This window comes from Stigmatopora argus, chromosome 3, assembly GCF_051989625.1.
Source record: "Stigmatopora argus isolate UIUO_Sarg chromosome 3, RoL_Sarg_1.0, whole genome shotgun sequence".
NCBI classification, from domain to species: Eukaryota; Metazoa; Chordata; class Actinopteri; order Syngnathiformes; family Syngnathidae; genus Stigmatopora; species Stigmatopora argus.
The window spans coordinates 9,640,094-9,661,568 of NC_135389.1; the positions used below are offsets into that span (position 1 = coordinate 9,640,094).

General features: G+C 39.2%; 1 protein-coding gene across 5 annotated transcripts in view; it reads left to right on the plus strand.

The window, feature by feature from the left end:
* The window catches only part of LOC144070920 (receptor-type tyrosine-protein phosphatase zeta-like), a 65,776-nt gene that overhangs the window by 39,627 nt on the left and 4,674 nt on the right, over nt 1–21,475 (plus strand). The window contains exons 13-29 of one of the 5 annotated variants that reach the window (XM_077595472.1): nt 703–888; nt 1,078–1,191; nt 2,332–2,470; nt 5,530–5,609; nt 5,681–5,766; nt 7,420–7,440; nt 8,349–8,445; nt 9,069–9,151; nt 10,124–10,258; nt 10,909–11,043; nt 11,133–11,296; nt 11,958–12,093; nt 12,581–12,727; nt 13,647–13,740; nt 13,828–13,901; nt 14,152–14,283; nt 14,956–15,120. In XM_077595472.1, coding sequence (XP_077451598.1) covers nt 703–888; nt 1,078–1,191; nt 2,332–2,470; nt 5,530–5,609; nt 5,681–5,766; nt 7,420–7,440; nt 8,349–8,445; nt 9,069–9,151; nt 10,124–10,258; nt 10,909–11,043; nt 11,133–11,296; nt 11,958–12,093; nt 12,581–12,727; nt 13,647–13,740; nt 13,828–13,901; nt 14,152–14,283; nt 14,956–15,120 — 1,988 coding nt within the window. Of the gene's footprint in view, nt 1–702; nt 1,192–2,331; nt 2,471–5,529; nt 5,610–5,680; nt 5,767–7,419; nt 7,441–8,348; nt 8,446–9,068; nt 9,152–10,123; nt 10,259–10,908; nt 11,044–11,132; nt 11,297–11,957; nt 12,094–12,580; nt 12,728–13,646; nt 13,741–13,827; nt 13,902–14,151; nt 14,284–14,955; nt 15,121–21,475 lie in introns of all 5 variants that reach the window. The other 4 variants (XM_077595469.1, XM_077595471.1, XM_077595470.1 and 1 more) reach the window with 4 other exon arrangements.

The following is a 21,475-nucleotide window of genomic DNA, read 5'->3' on the forward strand; positions in this document are numbered from 1 at the left end:
CCACTTACTCCGCCTTGGATTCTTCCCTGCTGCCTCAACAAATCCTTGCTTCTCCCACATCCTCTCGCCTTCCTCTCTCGTTCGCTAATGACTTGGTGTCTGTCTCGGGGGACTCATCCAAGGTGTCGGAATGGGGAGTATCGCCACCTCAGGTTTCTCGGTCCCTCACCCCCACCTTGGGTTGTTCCAAGCAAATTGGCATCACCCCGCAGTCTCACCAAGATGCCGTTTCTCGCCCAACCATTTCGTTTGCTGACGTAACTTTGGAATCGGTCTCTTCGGGTGGTCCCGCCGAGATCATGGGGTGGGAGGAATCGCTTTCCGATGTGTCATTGTCATTGAGCCCCACTTTGCGACCGTCGGTTCCACTCTCTAGCGACTTCCCGCTTTCTGTCGCCACTCCGGCTCTGACGTCATCAAACTCCAATGAAGTCGAGCTTTTGGGCTATGGGACGGGAAGTACAGCAGATTCTTTCCTGCCTGAGGATGGTGTTGACGACACCCTGGAGACCATGTGCGGTTGCTCCATGGAGCCCTCGGCGTCCTGGCCCCATGCATCGTCTCACGTTACCCATGGGGCCGTCGCTTCAACCCCCGTTATTGGTGTGAATCTCCTCGTGACTTCTTTGGGTATCCTTGAAAATTCTTTTTCTGTAGCAGCTTCTGGTGACCTAGTGGTTCTGCTCTCTCCCTCCTCATCAGTTTCCCACTTTTTGCCGGCCACTCACAGTGCGCCTCCACTTTCTGGTCCAGCCAGCACAACAGAACCCGTGTTCTCGCCGCCGTCTGGCTCCATGACACGCACCTCTGCCGAAGGCAGTAACAGCATCTCGGGCTCGGGTTCCCACATAGATCAGGAGTGGGACGGAGTCCAGGTGTCCGGCTCAGGTGAGAGCATGTTTCCTCATTCCAACCACCCCCCGTCCACCACTTTGGAATCTGGACAAGCGCCCCAGGACGTGGACGACCGCTCCTCAGCATTCTATTTTGATAGCGAGAGTGGTAGTGCCATAGAATCCGGGCGAGCGGGCACCGCCACACCTAACACAACTGCAGTACTCTCACCTACGACTTTAGAGGAAAGTGGCTCAGGTCATGCCGATAACCTGTACGACAATGACACTTCCTCGGACTTCAGCATTCCCGAGCAAACCCAGCAGGAGTCGAAGAAAGAAGAGGAGCCAATGGCAGGTAATCACTCCCAAGCCGGCAAGAGAAAGGGTCCAGTCAATTGACATGTTGCTGATAGTCGTCTAAGTCTTCATGTGAAAGCAAACCCATTCTTGACTGACTTTCATCACCATCAGTCTTCTGTTTCTCAGCGAAAAACCTACTCTGAAGTAAAGAAGCATACAATAGAACAGGTACATACATTTTTGCAGTCAGTGAAAAGAAGTTTTGTGGCCTTCAGTTATTAAAGACAGGTGCACATGTTATTAAGAAATTATACAATAACTATCCTGCAACACATCATTGCAAGTGAATTCAATTCAATTGCTAACTGCAAAAACTTCCACATCAAAAGCTATACACAAGTATATTTTTTTTCGCTGCACTTATCATTAGCATCAATTATTAGTACTTATAAAGTAGGTGTGTCCACCATACATGGAATAGATCATAGTAAACATTGTTCAACACCATTAACTATAAATCAAAAATATCTACAACAAAACATGAAATCTAGTTATAACACGATTACATAAATAAAAACAACACATAAAATGTATCTATATTACCATAATGACCACAACATTAAGTAATTCATTCTTCATCCGAACCCCTATTGGTTGCCAGCCCAAAAAAAAAAAATGAAATGAAACTCCCCATAAAGGCCACCAGGGGACAGCAAATCACTAAACACACTGAACGTTGTGTTCCAACCCTTACCACCACATTAATAAGGCATACAAATAGTTTTTCATTAGTGAGTTTACTATTTTATTACACAATGAAATATAATTACATGAAAAAATCCTGGTTACCAAGCAGAGTATCACCTCCATCTTTTTCTTGTTCATCAGCATCTCCTTTTTGGAATCAGTCTTGACATTCTTGATCTTCTTTCAAACTTGTTCTCTTGAAGTTATCACTTTTTGTTCCATCTTAATCATTTTCTACATTGTCACTGTTGTGGGCCTACGGTTCAAAAGGACATCCCCTTTTCTAAAAGCTTTTGGACCAAAGATTTCCACCCTTAGAGGTAGGAATGACCCAAGTGATGACAACACAGGCTCTACAGTTTAGTTTTTTTCTTGTAGGGAATTAGCTTTTCTCTTTTAGCATAACAATGTCCTATGTGTGTGTTTTCTTGTACGTGTCTGCGTGCAGACGTGAGCAACAGCAGCCACGAGTCTCGTGTGGGCTCCATAAGGGACGGCGAGAGGAAGGCAGTGGTCCCACTGGCCATCATTTCCACGCTCACAGCACTCGGGCTTGTAGTTCTCATCGGCATTCTCATCTACTGGAGGTGAGTAATCCTTCAGTATCCCCTCCCCGCTGGAAGTCCCTTTGGTAAGAGTAGTCATATCGAGAGAGACACTTCCAAGATTATTCAATTATGTTTCGTTATCTCTTTTTCTTCTATTTCTTTCTCTCTGGACCCCAAAACCGATTACTGTATAGTTACAATTCTCTCAAACAACCACGAGGCACATTAAACAGTTCCAGCATAAAATTACACTCTGTTTTACCATTATGTGTGTCTAACCATATGAAGAGAAGAGGCTAAAAGAAAAATCATAAGAAAAGGATGCGTCAATCATTTTCACAGCCCTAAATTGTCTTTCACAGGCACCATATTTGAAAATTCACTACCGCAAAGCATGTTTTTATAGAATACACATAAAAAAAAATCTCAAGAACCAGTCTAGGTATGAAGGCCATTTTGCCAGACTTCATATCTTTTAAAGCCAAAACTGTGCTTTAAACCTCCTCTGATTGCCACCAATCTTGAACCTTTTTTTTTAAGCGTCCTTTCATTATTATTTTTTTCCAGCTAGAGAACATCGCCATCAAAATGACACTTGACACAAAGTATTTGGGGCTTACATTTTAAATTGACTTCCTTTCATATTACCTTTGAAATAAATGTTGCTTTGGAAATCAATGTTACTGACAAATGTGCAATCTAAATCAGATTTGGCTTAAACTCTGCTTATGCGTGACACATTTCTAATCGCATAAGACTTGGGAAACATCATTCTTAATGTTTCCAGATGTTAAACATAATTTTTAATCCTGATGGATTGTGAGTGAAATGTTCATTTGAATAACATCCGAGGAAGAAAAGCTCTCATCAAGGGTAAAAAAAAAAAACATGTACCGCAAAGGGTAGCAGGGTGTAGATGGGATCAAGGAGACTTTATTTGCAGGACATGATCTCAATCTTCTTCTTACAAATGTATTGTGGTTTTTCGTCCATGCGTATTTGCATGTGTGCTAAGTAACAAAGACTCCTATGTTGAATGAAACTGACTTTAGAGTAGCACAAAGCTGCAAAATGTGAATTTCTAAAACAAAAAAATATCAAACACGTGTAATGGGAAAAATCATTTGCTTTTGATCCAATCTCATTCGACATGTATTCATTCATTCATACACTTATTTTCTGAAGCGGTTACCCGCACAAGGGTCGCGGGGGGTGCTGGAGCCCATCCCAGCCCACTATGGGCACTAGGCAGGGGACACCCCGAATGGGTGGCGAGCCAATTTCAGGGTACAAGGAGACAAAGGACAACCATTCACGCTCACACTCATACCTAAAGGCAATTTAGTGTTCACCCAGCCTACCCTGCAATTTTTGGGGAATGTGGGAGGGAACTGGAATACCCGGAGGAAACCCACGCAAGCTCAGGGAGAACATGCAAACTCCACACTGACATATTGACCATATTTTTCCATTCATTTCCTAAAAAGATATTAAATACATTAAAGTAGGGGTAGCCTAAAAATATATATATTTAAGAAAATAATGTTCAGGGCAAATCAAATTGTTGAAAAATGCATATATTTTACCTTAAAGTATTATATTCTTTCTCTCTCAAAAAATGAAAACAAAATCAAAATGTGTTGCCAGTCAAATAAGCAACTCATGCAATCCAATCATGGCCGTCATGTCCAACATATTTTGTGCATTTTCCATCTCTCGCATCAACATGTTATTCATGTTTGTCATCTCCACAAGATGCGTTTCCATTCACTAATCATACATGGATTAATCACGCAGGACTGAGCGGGGAAGGGGCAGGGTGGGTTTGTGTAAGGGTTAGAAAAGGACATTCTCCAGATTAGGATGGCATGAAGATCATCCCGTGCTAATGCCTGCCTCGCGTTCGGTGCTCGCTTGCTCGATGCACTTCTACGTTGGAGAAGAGTTGAGAGGAAAATTAGCATCACGCTGAATGCAATTCAATTTGATCAGATAGAAATTACGTAAATCTAAAATATCAACAGTGAACTTTACAAATCGTTCATTCATTGAACTGCTTATCCTCATGAGGGTTGCAGGAGTGATTGTAAGACAAAAATGTATTTTACTTTGTATGCTATGGACTCTCCCAAAAATGAAGTATATATATATTTCTGAAAAAGACGTGAAACAGGTTGAGAATTTTAGTCAATATCATGTATTAAGTCATAAGTACAGAGATTTTTAAAAAATATATATTTCTGGAGAAAATGATATTCTGAAAGGTCCTATACTTAAGAAAAAGTTTTATATTTAAAAAGGGAAAAACATCTATCTGAAAGCAGTTGTAGAGAATTTTTCTCAACAGAAAGTGACAGTTTCCAATATTTTGGAAAAAAAGTGGATTTTTCACAATGATACTATATTATTATTATTTATAATTATAATAATAACGACAATGACAATAACAACAATAATAATAAGAGTAATGATTATTATATTATTATTATTAGTAGTAGTAGTAGTAGTAGTAGTAGTAATAGTAGTAGTATTGGTATTGGCATTGGCATTGGTATTAGTGGTAATAATGGTGGTAGTAGTATACATAATTATGTAATTTGATTCATTCCCTGACTAAAAAGATCGAGATTAGTAAATATTGGTCATTTTGGCATTTTAATCTGTGCTGAAGTTTGACATTGTGTTTTCCTTCCCCTAATCCGTGATGTCCATTTTTGGACAAGACACAATTTTCTGTTGCGAGTTGATCCCATGGAGTCTTGTTGGGATTAAAGGCCAAAATTAACATCCTCTGCCGCTCCTACATTTGTCAAGGATTAGCAGATAAAATGAAGACGATGCCATGGGTTTTCTCAAAATCCAAATGTCTCCTAGGAGACTCCTTTTTTTACAGGCCAAAGGCCATGCTGTTGTTCTTTTTCTTGTGAACACTAACTTTGAAGTCCTACTCCTCCATCATTTGTGAAGTGATTATGTTCAAACTTGGTAGCTATGTAGAATGGCTACCGATCTATCGATCCCCTGAGTTTTCTTTCTTTTTGTTTCACGGATGATTAATTAATTGCAAAATTGTAAAATGTTGCGATTTTTGGCCACAGGACCTGTTTCCAGACAGCACACTTTTATGTGGACGAAAGCTCCACTCCTTGTGTCACCACCGTGCCCACTTTCATGTCTGGTAATTCTGTCGCTCACATCTCTAAAATAAGTGTGCTCCAAAAGATGTTTCACTTCCTGTTTGCCTTGTAGATAAAAATGCAGCACTTCCTGTCAAAGACTTTGTAAAATATGTTGCGGAGCTACACCAAACCAGTGGATTCCAACCCAAGTTTGAGGTGTGTGTTTAGTTTGACTTTTTTCTTTTCCCTCAATGAAGTGTGTGTGTGTGTGTGTGTGTGTTTGTGTGTGTATGTTTTTGCATGGTGTCTTGCTTTCATTCATTGTTTGTCATTTCAAAATAAAACATCAAAATGGAAATTAAAATGATTGACACTAGTTAGTAATGGGTAAATATGGGCTTTTGCAAATTGGCAAGGGTATTTCTGAGAAAATAACATTTGTTGGATAGTTACGTTCAACGCCCCTTGAAATAAATCTGTTTTCTATGTTTTAATAATGTAGTAATCAATAATATAATATAATCAATTCAACTTTCAATAACTATTGTATGGCTATAAAACTTTTACTCCAGCTCCAGCTGTGAGTCATACAAAAAAAACATGAATAATAAACTCATACAATTGGATAGTTCCAAAAGACAAACTATATTTCAGTAAATGTTGTTTTTTCTGTTAAACCATGTTATATTACAAAAGTTCAAAAAGTATATGATTTATTCATTCATTTTCTTTATAGCTTTTTGTGAAGGGGTGATGGAGTCTATCCTAGCTAATAAGGGGCTTACCCTTGAATCACAGGCCGCAAAAAGATTCTCAACCAGTCACATTTCATGTTATCCCGTGGCTATGTGGATTTTCTCTGGGTACTCTTGTTGCCTCTCACATTCTAAAAACATTCATGGTAGGCCCATTGAACACCCTATGTGTCGAAGTGGTGGTCCGGGGGCCAAATCTGGCCCGCCGCATCATTTTGTGTGGCCCGGGAAAGTAAATGAGTGGTGACTTTCTGTTTTAAGATCAAATTAAAATGAAGAGTATAGATGTATATTACATTTCCTGATTTTCCCCCTTTTAAATCAATAATTGCAAATGTTTAATCAATTTTTTGTGTTTTTAGTTCAAAAATCATTTTGTAAAATCTAAAAATATATTTAAAAAAGCTAAAATAAACATTGTTTTAGATCCATAAAAAACTGAATATTCAGGGCCTTTAATCCGGTTCATTTAATCCATTTATAAAAAAAAATATCTAAATATTATATCTAAAATGGTCCGGCCCTCGTGAAATCAAGTTGATGTTAAAGCGGCCCGCGAACCACCCCGAGTCTGACACCCTTGCCCTAGATTGTCCTTAGGCAGGAGTGTTAGGAAAATCTAGTGTCCAACCAGCATTCACAACATGTTTCTGAAATGTGGGAGGAAGCTGGTGTACCACGAGAAAACCCACACAGGCATGGGGAGACCATGCAAACTCTACACAGGAAGAGATTGAACAACCTGTGAGGTGGAAGTGCAAACTTTCTCTTCCGCCGTGACTCAGAAAGTAATATAGTTCGAATAAAAATAAATACTATAACAAGTCATATTTGGAAAATATAAAATATATATGAAATATGACTAGTATAATTAAATATACAAGCTGCTAAGCAGTACATCAATTTAACAAACATCTGCTTTCAGCAACAAAATCCACATTTTAATTATTTATTGTTTTTAAATCACCATTGTCCAGCTGTCAGGTTTACTTTTATTTATGTGGTTTCATTGTCGTCCTCATGTCAAATTTTATTGGGGTTCTGTGTTGTCATGGAAACGCTCTGGCTGCCCGCCCCTACTCGTCTCCCCCTCGTCTTCCTCCTCGTTGGCTAGCTGTTAAAGGAGAGTTACGAGGTAAGACACCCCCATCCTGGTGATTGTTTGCATGAATGCACGTTTTTCATTTTCTGTACTGCTTATGCTCACAAGGTTGTGACCTTTGACCTTTGGAAGTGAGTGAGTTAGGGTAACAAGCAGAGGAGAAAAAAAGTATATACTTATTTAGTCAACTGAAAAAAAATCTAAACAGTTTTCTACATTTGTTTCAACATGTTGTCAGGTTTTCACCCCTCAGCTAATGGATTGGATTGGATTGGATAACTTTATTCATCCCATGTTTGGGAAATTTCATTGTGCCAATAGCAAGAGGGTGATTAGACAGAACAACAAAGCAAAAGCACAAAGTACAAGGCAAATCAAAGAAAATGGGATCATTGAGAATCACCAAATCAAATCATTAGGACAGAAAAGCAGCAAAAACAAAACGAGCAAGACTGGATGGAACTACGGCGCCATCTTGGTTGCGGTAGCTAAAACGGATACAGACTCAAAAAGACGTTGTAGAGTTGGACAAAAACTGGAACCACACACAGGAAGTCTTCCACAAGATGGGGAACTTCTGCAGACTGGGACCGAGGTAGAGAAGCATTATTTAGCTGACTATCTCCATCGAATGTTATAAAGCCGACATGTGAAATATAGACTTGTCCAGGCCATGTTCAATGATATTTTCATCATTTGCTGCAGGCCATTTACAACTTGGCAGCAGGTTGGAGTTGGCCCTTGGGCTGTAGTTTGGACACCTCTGCTTTAGAGTGTGAATGTCTGGTGACCAGTTCACCCAGACACACACTGCAAACCTGAACAAGATATGTATGCAGGGAGAATGATGAGTTATATTTACCTTAAACCTAACAGCTGGTTCACTTGTTTAATTTCCTGGTGTTAAATGCGCATTGTACTTCTTTTTGCATGTGTTGTAGGAGGCGCAGGCGTGCACAACAGATATGGTCATGACCTCGGAGACGTCCAACCATCCGGACAACAAGAGCAAAAACCGATACAGCAACATCCACGCTTGTAAGTATAGTCGTTTTTTTTATTTAAGTCATCGTCATCGTTGACATTTTCTTTTCTGTTTTTAATCACGGTTTCTTCTCATATCAAAGTAGAAGAAAAACACTCTAGGCTGTGAAATGTGCTACTGAATTACTGTACCATAAAACTTTTGAAATGTATTTTTTAAATAAATTAATTAAAATATGCACAATGCAAATGGAAAATATATTTTTCCTTTTAAAAAAAATGGATTCAATAGAGTAGAATTTCTGTAAAAAAAAAAAAAAAAGCATTCTATTGTGTTTTTCATGCATAGCAACCCTTCTCATCAAAACAATGAGAATTTTCCTATCCAAAGTTCTAATGAAAAAAAGTCATAACAGACATTTTAGCAACCACCATCCCCGCTTTAGAGCCTGCCAGTTACCATAGTAACAAAGCTTTTGTCCTTCACCGAGCAAATAAAATACTTGATTCTTTTTTATTTTCATTATCTGTGAAGGGTCCTCTGGTCGTCTCAAATCAAAAGTTGAGTGTCGCTCTCACGTCTTGTGGAGCCCAACTGCAAACAAAATCCCGCCATGTGAAGCGTTCATCCTTGGGCAAGTTGACGTGTTGCGTTTTTTCGTTTTTTTACATTTCAGTCGATCACAGTCGAGTGCGACTCTCGGCCGGAGCTGACAAGGACGGACGCAGTCGAGATTACATCAATGCCAACTTTGTGGACGTATGTGAAATACTTGCCCTTTTCCAACAGTCTGCCATTTTTCTGCATCCCAATGCTTTCACACTATCAAGGCTCCAGCCCACTTTCGGTAAGATACAGTGGTACCTTGAGATACGAGCTTAATTCGTTCCGTTCTCGTATGCCGATTCACTCGTAACTCAAATGAACGTTTCCCATAGTAATGAACTAAAAACAAATTAATTCGTTCCAACCCTCTGAAAAAACAGCAAAAACAGGATATTGGATTGGAAAAACATTTTTATTTGTTCTAATTCGCCATCTATTAACAAAGTAACAAATAACTAGCGGTTTAATAGTACTGAAATGTGTTTAATATTACTAAAATTAGACGGATTTTGCGGAGCGGAGAGAGAGACGCACAGAGAGAGGGGGGGAGAGGGGGGGGGGGGACTTTTGCACGGCAACGCGCTCTAAAATAAGTTTTAAATTTGGATACGTATGGCTCTATTTGCCCGAAATTTTACATGTATCTCAAATTGCTCGTAGGTCGGGGCACTCGTATGTCGAGGTACCACTGTATATGCAACAAGTTTGTATTGTAGAGTCAGTCAGTAATGAAGTGAAGTGCACAGATATGGAACACTCCGTCAATAAACAACCAGATCAGTTACCTTGCCAAAAAAAATCCATAAAGCATCATAGGTGATCATGACTAGATTTGGTTGGGTATCCATGGTGATCTTGTTGATGTTATTAGCTACTGGCATTGCAACACAAAAATAATAATAATTGCAGTTTGAGAGAAGACAGAAAGAGCCAAGATGGAAATTTCTGAGTCATGTTGGTTCACTAAGTCAGTCAGTTCATCTTTGGGCTCACCCATTTTGGTCAGTAAGATTGAGGTTTTAATTGAGGAGTTGAGGAATTGATTTGGTTTGTCAGGGCTGCCTGTACCGCAACCAAAATATGATGACGTTTTAAACCATTTTGTTTACGATCTTTGTATTTAAGGGCTTCAAGATGCATCGTGCATACATCGCGACTCAGGGCCCGCTCAAGTCTAGCACAAATGACTTTTGGCAGATGATCTGGGAGCAAAATGTTGGCGTCATCGTGATGATCACCAACTTGCTGGAGAAAGGACGAGTGAGTGACAATAGATTCGGAATGGAGTTATTACCACTTAAACTCCAGTCTGAATTTAAACCGAAAATGTTGCTCATCGATCAGACTGTAAAAAAAATGCCATAGACCTGAGATTACCTTTTTTTTCTATTTATTCATTTGGTATATTGCATTAATTAGGACACCAGTTTTAAACTGATTTACAATACAAATAAAATAATTACCAAAACAACCAAATCAAATACAAATGAAATGAAAAGAATCGATCTAATCCCACCCAGGTTCTCATTGAAAATACACATAAATGTAACATTTCTATAACCTTTCTCTTCATGTACAGACAAGCAAAAGCTTTTACAAGTTCTTCAAACTTTGCAACAATGCGTGCTCGCCATAAACCTTGAAATTTAAATTCTAAGAGTAGTTTTTCAACTAGCTTATGGTTAAGAGTTCAGATGTATACTTAAGACCTGAAAGTTAAGACCTTAGGTTAACACTTACCTGACCTAACTGATAATAAAAAAACAAGTATAACAATGTTTTGCATTTCTATTTGATCGTGTATAATATAATGATCAGATCGATGTATTGTAACACCCACAAACTTAAACAATTCTGTCCTATAACACAGAGTGAGTGTTTTCTGAATTTTTTTAATTTTATTTTGTCAGAGAAAATGTGACCAGTACTGGCCTGACGACAACCACGAGGACTATGGTGACCTGGTTGTGACGCTCAAGAGTATCCAAGAGCTGGCACACTACACCCAACGAACCTTCGCCATCACCAACACACACGTCAAAAAGGTCCGCCGAATGGAATCGCGCTTTTAGCTTAGAGACAATGAATGTTTTCAAATCTAGTGTTTGATGGGTCGCTGTTTGTGCCGAGCCAGGGTTCTCAGAGAGGAGGCAGTCTCCAGCGAGTAGTCACGCAATACCACTACACCCAGTGGCCTGACATGGGCGTGCCAGACCACGCCCTGCCGCTCATCAGCTTCATACGCAAGTCTTCACAGGCCAGGACCTCAAACATGGGCCCGGTGGTAGTGCACTGCAGGTATTTTGCTTTGGTTGAGTTCTGTGTCATTCACTCATTCTCTACTCTTAAACTACTACTATATCGCCCTAAATATAAAAATGGCTGACTTTTAAAAAATGTTTTTATTTATTTATGTATTTTTTTTACCATAATGTGTTTTGTGGCATCGATCTAGTCCAGTATTGCCAATAGAGATGCTATTTAGTAATTAAGACAGGTGGGTTATTGAATAGCTAAATGCTGTTTTTCATTCTTTAATACGTTTCAACGGTAATAGTTAATTTATGCCTGCACGGGGGGAACACATCAACAACCACTATCATTCATTTTTCTGGTGGAGACAAATGTCATCCTAATAAGTGTTATCATGACAGCCCTACTAGATAGTTCCTACAAATTCAACAACAACAAAATCAAGTGAATGTGATCAGGAAGTGAGGTCCAGTATTGCCGTGACTTTTTCTGAATGCAGCAATTGCTAATTTGTTATTAGGTCTGTTAGCTCAAATAATTGGATACATTTTTCGATCTGTTGTTTATGCAGCTGAAAGTTTAGTTAGTCAATAAGGTAATTGATGAATTTCAAGATGATGCCACCCCTTTAGTTATATGGTTAATGTAAAGTTTTGAGTGATGTGTTGTACAACACAGAATCAATTCTTGTTTCCTGTGTGTTTAGCGCGGGCGTGGGTCGCACAGGCACCTACTTGGTGTTGGACAGCATGCTGAGGCAGATGAAGCTGGAAGACTCTGTGGATGTGGATGGGTTCCTCCAACATATTCGCACACAGAGGAACTACCTGGTCCAGACACAGGTTGCCATTGTTTCTCAATACACATGCCATGCTTGACATTTTGTCATTGAATTGAATGTGTTTATTGTCATTATACAAGTATAATGAGATTTAAAGTAGCTTCTCACCTTGTGTTTTACTGTCTCGTGTCAAGTCAAGCCAAATCTGTTTATATCCCTAAACCAGGAACCCAAAATGTTGAAAGAGAACAGAAATGTTGAAATGTAATACTAATTCTACACATTCTTACAGCATTGCTAAATGTTAAGAATGTTTGTACTCCTACAGAAACCCTATTAAAACAAACACAATTCTTTCCCACATTTTCAAATATTTTTGAAAAAGCTCCGTGGAGCCAAGGTGGTGACGCTAAAGAGCCGCATGCAGCTCCAAAGCCCATGGTTGCGACCGTAAACCATCAAATAGATTCCATCACTTTGCTCCCAACATCGACATCTGGGTTAAATGCACCAAGTCCTCCATTAATGCCATCTGCCTCTACTTTCAGGAACAGTACGTGTTCATCCATAATGCCTTAGTGGAGGCCATTTTGTTTGGAGATACAGAGGTGGAGGCCTCGCGGCTTCATACGTATGTAGAGCGGCTGCTGACCCCCCTGCATGATGGAAACACGCCTCTACACGAACAGTTCAAGGTAAAGCAGCCCAAAACAAAATATTGTTTGTTTTCAAGATACTTCATCTCAGTATTTCACAACAAAAATATGGAATGAATGGACTGGCATATTGTAAAATGTGTCACTGTTAAATTGAACTATGACTGCTGTTAAAGTCACAAAAAAACACTTCAAAGTAGTCTATTAGGGACGTCCTTTAAGACAATTGTATTGTTTATGGTATCAAGATAGACGCAAAGATATCAGATACCTTATTAAACTAAAGCTAATTCTGGAGATAGTGTTTAGTTTTCTTGAAAATGCAATGTTTTCCCCTACGGCTGACTGGCGACCAGTCTAGGTGTAGTCTGCCTTTCGTCCAAAGTCAGTTGGGATAGCTGCGACCCCCTTAAAAATAAATTTGCACTTTTAAAGCTATGAAGTTACGATATTAACTTCTTTTTACTCAGCCACTGCTGCACCTATACCAAAGCACTTTACAGAACAATTATCTTAAAGCAAAAACAATAATCCAATCAACATGGCATTTATACTAAGTCCATTGTAAGTCCTCAATGTTCTCATAGAGAAGACACAAAGACATTGTTAATCATACTTTCATTTTGTGATATTCGTTTCTGATTCTGTTTTTAGCCCTCTAGAGGAAAACGTGTATTTATTGAGCTGCATTTATTCTGCCACTTTTCTATAGCACTTATCCTCACAATGGTGCTCTGAGTTGTAATATAATCTTTTTCCAGTAAATGATAGAAATATGACAATGCTAGTATTCTTTTTTTAGTAAAGTCATCACTTTTTTTTAAAATTAAAAATAAATATTCCAAAGTAAAATTATATTTCAAAAAGGTACATTTTCTTTGAAGAAAGAGTTGTAAAAGGTTTTACTGTGATAAAACAAAGTTGTGCACTTTAGTTTGACGATAGCATTGTGTTGCAGCTGCTGAGCGCAGAAACAACGAGCGTCACTGACTACTCGAGTGCTCTTCACTGTAACAACCGCCAAAAGAACCGAAGCGGCTCGTTGCTGCCTGGTGAGCACGTTTGTCTTTGTGTCACGATAATTCTAATTTCCATACTTCTTCTTTGTTTGGATGTTATTCTTTTGTTTGCATTTGCAGTTGAAAGGTCACGTGTGCACTTGTCACCATGTGCCGGCGACACGTCCAATTACATCAACGCATCCTACGTGACGGTAAGGCTGCACAAGCAATTGTTGACATTTCAAATATACATAATATATACATTTATCTATCTCTCTATCATCTATCTATTAAGATGTATACACACAACAATTGAGAAATCGTTGGTGATTATCGTACCTTGAATTCCCACTCCTACCTTTTCCCATCTCATCTCCTACTTATCGGTTATTTAGTTTTACGGTACACTCCACCTCTAATTAATTTGATGTGCTTAAAGTGTCGTTGTTGTTGTTGCAACAGGGCTATCGACACAACAAGGAGTTCATCATCGCCCAGAATCCTTTGCCAGACACCATCAAAGACTTTTGGAAGATGGTTTGGGATCACAACACACACTTCATTGTGTCACTACAGGGGCCCAATTGTCCACAGGTAACATGACTAACAAAGACTTTTACAGAGCAGAAGTTGATTAATTTGCTTTTGCAATTTGCAAGATTAATTTTATTTGCATTCCACATGCAAATGTAAATTTCAGTCGTCCCATGAGGCCTATTTCAGGGGGTCTTCAGCCCCCCCAATATTATTTTGCTCCCCATGTATATATATATTTTTTAAGTATTTGTTCTTTAAAAAATATTTTCAAAAACAAAAAATGTAGACCATAAATAGTAAGGCTTTTATTTGTCAAAAAAATCATGACTAGTATTTATACTAAGGCTATTTTTCAAGAAGAAAAACAAAGGTAGACCATGTATGGTGAGGCTTTTTTTGAGAAAAAAATAGCAGATATATTGAGGGTTTTTTCCCCCCGTAAAAAAAAGACCATGTCTTATAAGGCTTTTATTTCTTTAAAAAATGACAATGTATATTGATTCTTTTCTTCAAAAAAGACCATGTATGGTAAGGCTCATCCAGGGGGCTAAGCCAACTGAGACCACTGGTAAATTAGATTTTTTTTCTGCATATTTTCATACTTTATCTCTGCAATGTGGAATTTTAAAATTATTGTAAATGAACAGCGACACGAAAAGAATTATAATGATGACAGCCTAGCACTTTATTCCATCAAGCAAATCAAGTCTGTGTGTTGTTTTCATTCAGGATGAGGAGGGTGCGGAGGAGGTGGTGACACAGGTGTTCTGGCCAGGTAAAGACAGTCCACTCACCTTGGAGACATTGACTGTCACTCAAACATGTGAGAACACCATTTGCCTGGCCAATGAAGATGTGCTGGTTGTTCACCACTTGGCTGTGCACACTGCACAGGTTAGTTGCTGATTTTCCGCTAGTCATTACTCTTTAAAGATATGATCCATTAGGTCTTCTCTTTCATTAAACAAATATCACAGTAATGCAGTGGTGTGCCGTCAGGGCCTTCAAGGCCTTCTCTGCTGGCCTAAGAAATATCTGAATCATATATTATATTTTGTCCATCAATACTTATGAAATAATTCCAAATTGTCTGTTAGCTTCCTTTCATTGCTTTCCCGCAGGTTGCACTGCTTCCAGATGTGTGTTTACATATTGAAGCATTTAACCAATCACATTTCAGTCATTATTTGTTGCCAGGGTCAGAAATCTACCTCCAAGGCCTTCACAATCAGTTCTGCAGGCTCTTCTGCATTAAACAAGTGTCGATAAGACTGTTGCTTTAACTAATCAGAATTCGATTTTGTGACACCAAGGCCTTCTCGCAGGCGTAGGGATACGTCATTGCCTTCTCGCAGGCGTATATATTTGTAGTCAAGACTTTCCAATAATGGCAAAGTTAAGTATGTCTACTTCATGGTGTAGAGGTTCACTCACCTGCCTCCCATGTGGGCAGACAGGGTTCAAATCCCAGTTGGTAATCATTTTTCACTTAAACAAAAACAACCGTGTAGTCAAGACTTTCCAATAATGACAATATCAAGTGTTGCCATTTCATGGCGTAGAGGTTTGTTCCCCTGACTGCCATGTGGGCAGCTGGGGTTCGAATCCCGGCCGGGAAACATTTTCCCTTAGTTGTTTCTATATACTTGAAGTCAAGACCTTCCAATAATGACAAAGTAAAGTGTGGCCAGTTCGTGGTGTAATGGTTCACTCACCTGACTGCCATGTGGGCAGCTGGGGTTCGAATCCCGGTTGGGAAACATTTTCCCTCAGTTGTTTCTATATATTTGTAGTCAAGACCTTCCAATAATGACAAAGTAAAGTGTGGCCAGTTCGTGGTGTAATGGTTCACTCACCTGACTGCCATGTGGGCAGCTGGGGTTCAAATCCCGGTCGGGAAACATTTTCCCTTAGTTGTTTCTATATATTTGTAGTCAAGACCTTCCAATAATGACAAAGTAAAGTGGCCACTTCATGCCGTAGCGCAGGTGTCTCAAATCGATTCCACCGAGGGCCGCAGTGGGTCCTGGTTTTTGTTCCAACCGTTCCAGTGCTGACATTTTAACCAATCAGGTGTCTTCTAAAATAAGTAGCACCTGGCTGCAATCAACTGATTAACTGATTACACTTGCAAAAGGTATCCTCTTGTTGAGTTGGAATGAAAACCTGCACCCACTGCGGCCCTTTGAGGACCGGTTTGAGACCCCTGGCGTAGAGGTTTGTTCACCTGAGTGCCATGTGGGAGGCTGGGGTTCGAATCCTAGTTGGGAAACATTTTCCCTTAGTTGTTTCTATATATTTGTAGTCAAGACCTTCCAATAATGACAAAGTGAAGTGTGGCCATTTCGTGGTGTAGCGGTTTGTTCACCAGACTGCCGTGTGGACAGCTGGGGTTCGAATCCCGCTATCGTTTGACTGATCACTACACTATGTAGTTCAGTAAATGGATGATCATTTTTTCATTAAAATAAAGACTTAGTCATTTTTTTCAGCAAAACAATTATGTTCCGGTCAGCCTTCGGGGGTCCTGCGGCCGACTGCCGACACCATGCAGTCGTTGACTGGCGACACCGGGATGTGAACCCTCAGCTCCCACATGGCAGGCAGGTGACTGACCCACTACACCATGAGGCGGCCTGCCTACACATGGTCATTTGGTGCTTTCATTTAAGGAAAGACTGAATGACTTAGTCTTTTTTAATGGCAAAATGGTTCATCGTCCACCGAGATTCGAACCCTGCCTGCCCACACGGCAGTCAGGTGAACAAACCTCTACACCATGAAGTGGCCGCACTTTACTTTGTCATTATTGGAAAGTATTGACTACACAAGGTTGTTTCTATTTAAGGGAAATATAATTCCCAACTCGGATTTGAACCACAACTGCCCACATGGCAGTCAGGTGAACAAACCTCTGCACCATGAAGTCACCACACTTAACTTTGTCATTTTTGGAAAGCCTTGACTACACGGTTGTTTTTATTTAAGGGAAAAATGATTACCAACTGGGATTTGAACCCTGTCTGCCTACATGGCAGGCAGGTAACAGAACCACTACACCATGAAGTGGCCACACTTTACCTTGACATTATTGGAAAGTGTTGACTACACATTATACAGACGCTCCCCTACTTACGAACGCAATTGGTTCCGAGCGATTGTTCATAAGTTGAATTTGTTTGTAAGTTGATTCAGTGCTATATTTTGTATTATAATTTATGTTTAAGGCTGATATAAGTATATTGAAGGTTTATATGAGTGCATTTGTATGTTTAAGGCTTGTATAAGTAACACGCATTGGTTTGTACTGAAAAAAAAAATTAATAAAATGGAGAGAATATGTACAGTACTGGAGAGAGAGAGAGAGAGAGAGAGAGATTTATGTATTAGAAACTGAAACTTTCAGAAGTCACTGTGGTCCAGTGGCAAAGACAATGGGTCAGAACTTCAGGTGGACTCGAGTTCAATTCCACTCTTTGCAATTCTCAAATTGTTTATTGAGGTAATGAAAAGGATAGATATAACTTCCAATCACATCATTTCAGAAGTCACTGTGGTCCAGTGGCAAAGACAATGGGTCAGAACTACAGGTGGACTCAAGTTCAAATCAGGAATGAGTTCAATTCCACTCTTTGCAATTCTCAAATTGTTTATTGAGGTAATGAAAAGGATAGATATAACTTCCAATCACATCATTTCAGAAGTCACTGTGGTCCAGTGGCAAAGACAATGGGTCAGAACTTCAGGTGGACTCAAGTTCAAATCACGAATGAGTTCAATTCCACTCTTTGCAATTCTCAAATTGTTTATTTAGGTAATGAAAAGGATAGATATAACTTCCAATCACAGCATTTCAGAAGTCACTGTGGTCCAGTGGCAAAGACAATGGGTCAGAACTTCAGGTGGACTCAAGTTCAAATCAGGAATGAGTTCAATTCCACTCTTTGCAATTCTCAAATTATTTATTGAGGTAATGAAAAGGATAGATATAACTTCCAATCACATCATTTCAGAAGTCACTGTGGTCCAGTGGCAAAGACAATGGGTCAGAACTTCAGGTGGACTCAAGTTCAAATCAGGAATGAGTTCAATTCCACTCTTTGCAATTCTCAAATTGTTTATTGAGGTAATGAAAAGGATAGATATAACTTCCAATCACATCATTTCAGAAGTCACTGTGGTCCAGTGGCAAAGACAATGGGTCAGAACTTCAGGTGGACTCAAGTTCAAATCAGGAATGAGTTCAATTCCACTCTTTGCAATTCTCAAATTGTTTATTGAGGTAATGAAAAGGATAGATATAACTTCCAATCACATCATTTCAGAAGTCACTGTGGTCCAGTGGCAAAGACAATGGGTCAGAACTTCAGGTGGAGGCCTCGTGGTGTAGTGGGTCAGTCACCTGCCTGCGACATGGGTGTCGAGGGTTCACGCCCCGGTGTCGCCAGTCAACAACTGTATGGTGTCGGCAGTCAGCCAAAGGCTGACTGTCGAACACCACCAGGAACCCCCCCCCCCAACTGTCTTCCCCCAAATATTGTTTTGCTGAAAAAAATGACTAAGTCTTTATTTGAATGAAAAAAGGATTACCCATTTACTGAACTACTAGTGTAGTGATTAGTCAAACGAGAGCGGGATTCGAACCCCATTTCCCACATGGCAGTCAAATCCAGTAACTTGAGGTCTGTCTGACCCATTGTCTTTGCCACTGGACCACAGTGACTTCTGAAATGAGATGATTGGAAGTTATATTTATCATTTTCATCACCTCAATAAACAATTTGAGATTTGCAACAAGTGGAATTGAACTCACTCCTGATTCCCACCTCATGTTCTGACCCAATGATTTTGCCAGTGGACCACAGCAACAACTAGAAGGTGAAGAATCAGAAGTCAGATTTATTCTCCGACTCTCTTAGCCTTACTTGCTATGTCATTTTTTAAAGAAAAAAAGCCTTACTATACTATGTTGTTATTTAAGAAAAGAAGCCTTACTATACAATATCGTTTTTTAAGAAAAAAAGGCTTCCTCTACTATGTCGTTTTTTAAGAAAAAAAGCCATACTATACTATGTCGTTTTTTAAAGGAAAAAAGCCATACTATACTATGTCGTTTTTTAGGGGGAAAAGCCATACTATACAGACGCTCCCCTACTTACGAACATTCAACTTACGAACAACGGTACATACGAACATGTCTGCAAATTGCGTTTAAGTCCAAAAATGTTCGCAAGTCCAATTTTGTATTTCACGCCTTTTTTGGAGTAGTACTTCTTTCCGCCGCTAATACCGACGCCTGGCGCTGTGAGAGCTCAGCTCACCCAGCATCTACCTTCTTCTTCGTTGCAATGCGGAAGTGCGTGAATGTATCTCCAGTGTGCAAAGAACCTTTTTCATTTGTATCATTAAATATCTCATGCATCCAATATTGAATATGGTTGGTAAAAAGCTAAAGGCTTCTATTGAGGGAGTTGCAAGGAAGAGGCAAGCCATTTCATTTGAAACGAGTGGCAATAATAACGAAGCTTGATGCGCGTGAGAGTGGTGAGCGTTGCATTCAGTACCATTTATAAACAGAAAGATCGAGCAGCAGGACCCAAATATTGAACGTTGCACAAAGTTTGCAAATCAATTGAATGATGCCATACAGTGCTACCGCATCATTTATGATGAAAAAAAGAAGAAAACTGTGCAATCGTCATTAGGTCGCTTCTTTTGGCCAGTTTCTAATACATAAATCTCTCTCTCTACAGTACTGTACATATTCTCTCCATTTTATTATTATTATTTTTTTCAGTACAAACCAATGCGTGTTACTTATACAAGCCTTAAACATACAAATGCACTTATATAAACCTTCAATATACTTATATCGGCCTTAAACATAAATTATAATACAAAATATAGCACTGAATCAACTTACAAACAAATTCAACTTATGAACAATCACTCGGAACCAATTGCGTTCGTAAGTAGGGGAGCGTCTGTACTATGTCGTTTTTTAGGGAAAAAGCCTTCCTCTACTATGTCGTTTTTCAAGAAAAAAAGCCATGCTATACTATGTCGTTTTTTTAGGGGAAAAAAGCCATACTATACTGTCGTTTTTTTAGGGAAAAAAAGCCTTACTATACTATGTCGTTTTTTAAGAAAAAAAGCCTTACTATACAAGGTCTTTTTTAAACAAAAAAGCCTTACTATACGTGGTCATTTTTTAAGAAAAATTCTTACTATACATGGTCTTTTTTGTAAATAAAAAGCCTTACTATACTATGTCGTTTTTAAAGACAAAAAAGCCTTACTATACTGTGTCGTTTTTAAAGAAAATAAGCCTTACTATACTATGTCGTCTTTAAAGAAAAAAGCCTATACTATGTTGTTTTTTAAGAAAAAAGCCTTACTATACTATGTCGTTTTTTACGAAAAAAGCCTTACAATACTGTCGTTTTTTTTTAAGAAAAAGCCTTACAATACTATGTCATTTTTTAAGAAAAAAAGCCTTAACGAACGCAATTGGTTCCGAGCGATTGTTCATAAGTTGAATTTCTTTGTAAGTTGATTCAGTGCTATATTTTGTATTATAATTTATGTTTAAGGCCGATATAAGTATATTGAAGGTTTATATAAGTGCATTTGTATGTTTAAGGGTTGTATAAGTAACACGCATTGGTTTGTACTGAAAAAAAAACATTTAATAAAATGGAGAGAATATGTACAGTACTGTAGAGAGAGAGAGAGATTTATGTATTAGAAACTGGCCAAAAGAAGCGACCTAATGACGATTGCACAGTTTACTTCTTTTTTTCATCATAAATGATGCGGTAGCACTGTATGGCATCATTCAATTGATTTGCAAACTTTGTGCAACGTTCAATATTTGGGTCCTGCTGCTCGATCTTTCTGTTTATAAATGGTACTGACGGTCGAACGATTCAATGCCCGTGAAACGCTCACCACTCTCACGCGCATCAAGCTTCGTTATTATTGCCACTCGTTTCAAATGAAATGGCTTGCCTCTTCCTTGCAACTCCCTCAATAGAAGCCTTTAGCTTTTTACCAACCATATTCAATATTGGATGCATGAGATATTTAATGATACAAATGAAAAAGGTTCCTTGCACACTGGAGATACATTCACGCACTTCCGCATTGCAACGAAGAAGAAGGTAGATGCTGGGTGAGCTGAGCTCACAGCGCCAGGCGTCGGTATTAGCGGCGGAAAGAAGTACTACTCCGAAAAAGGCGCGAAATA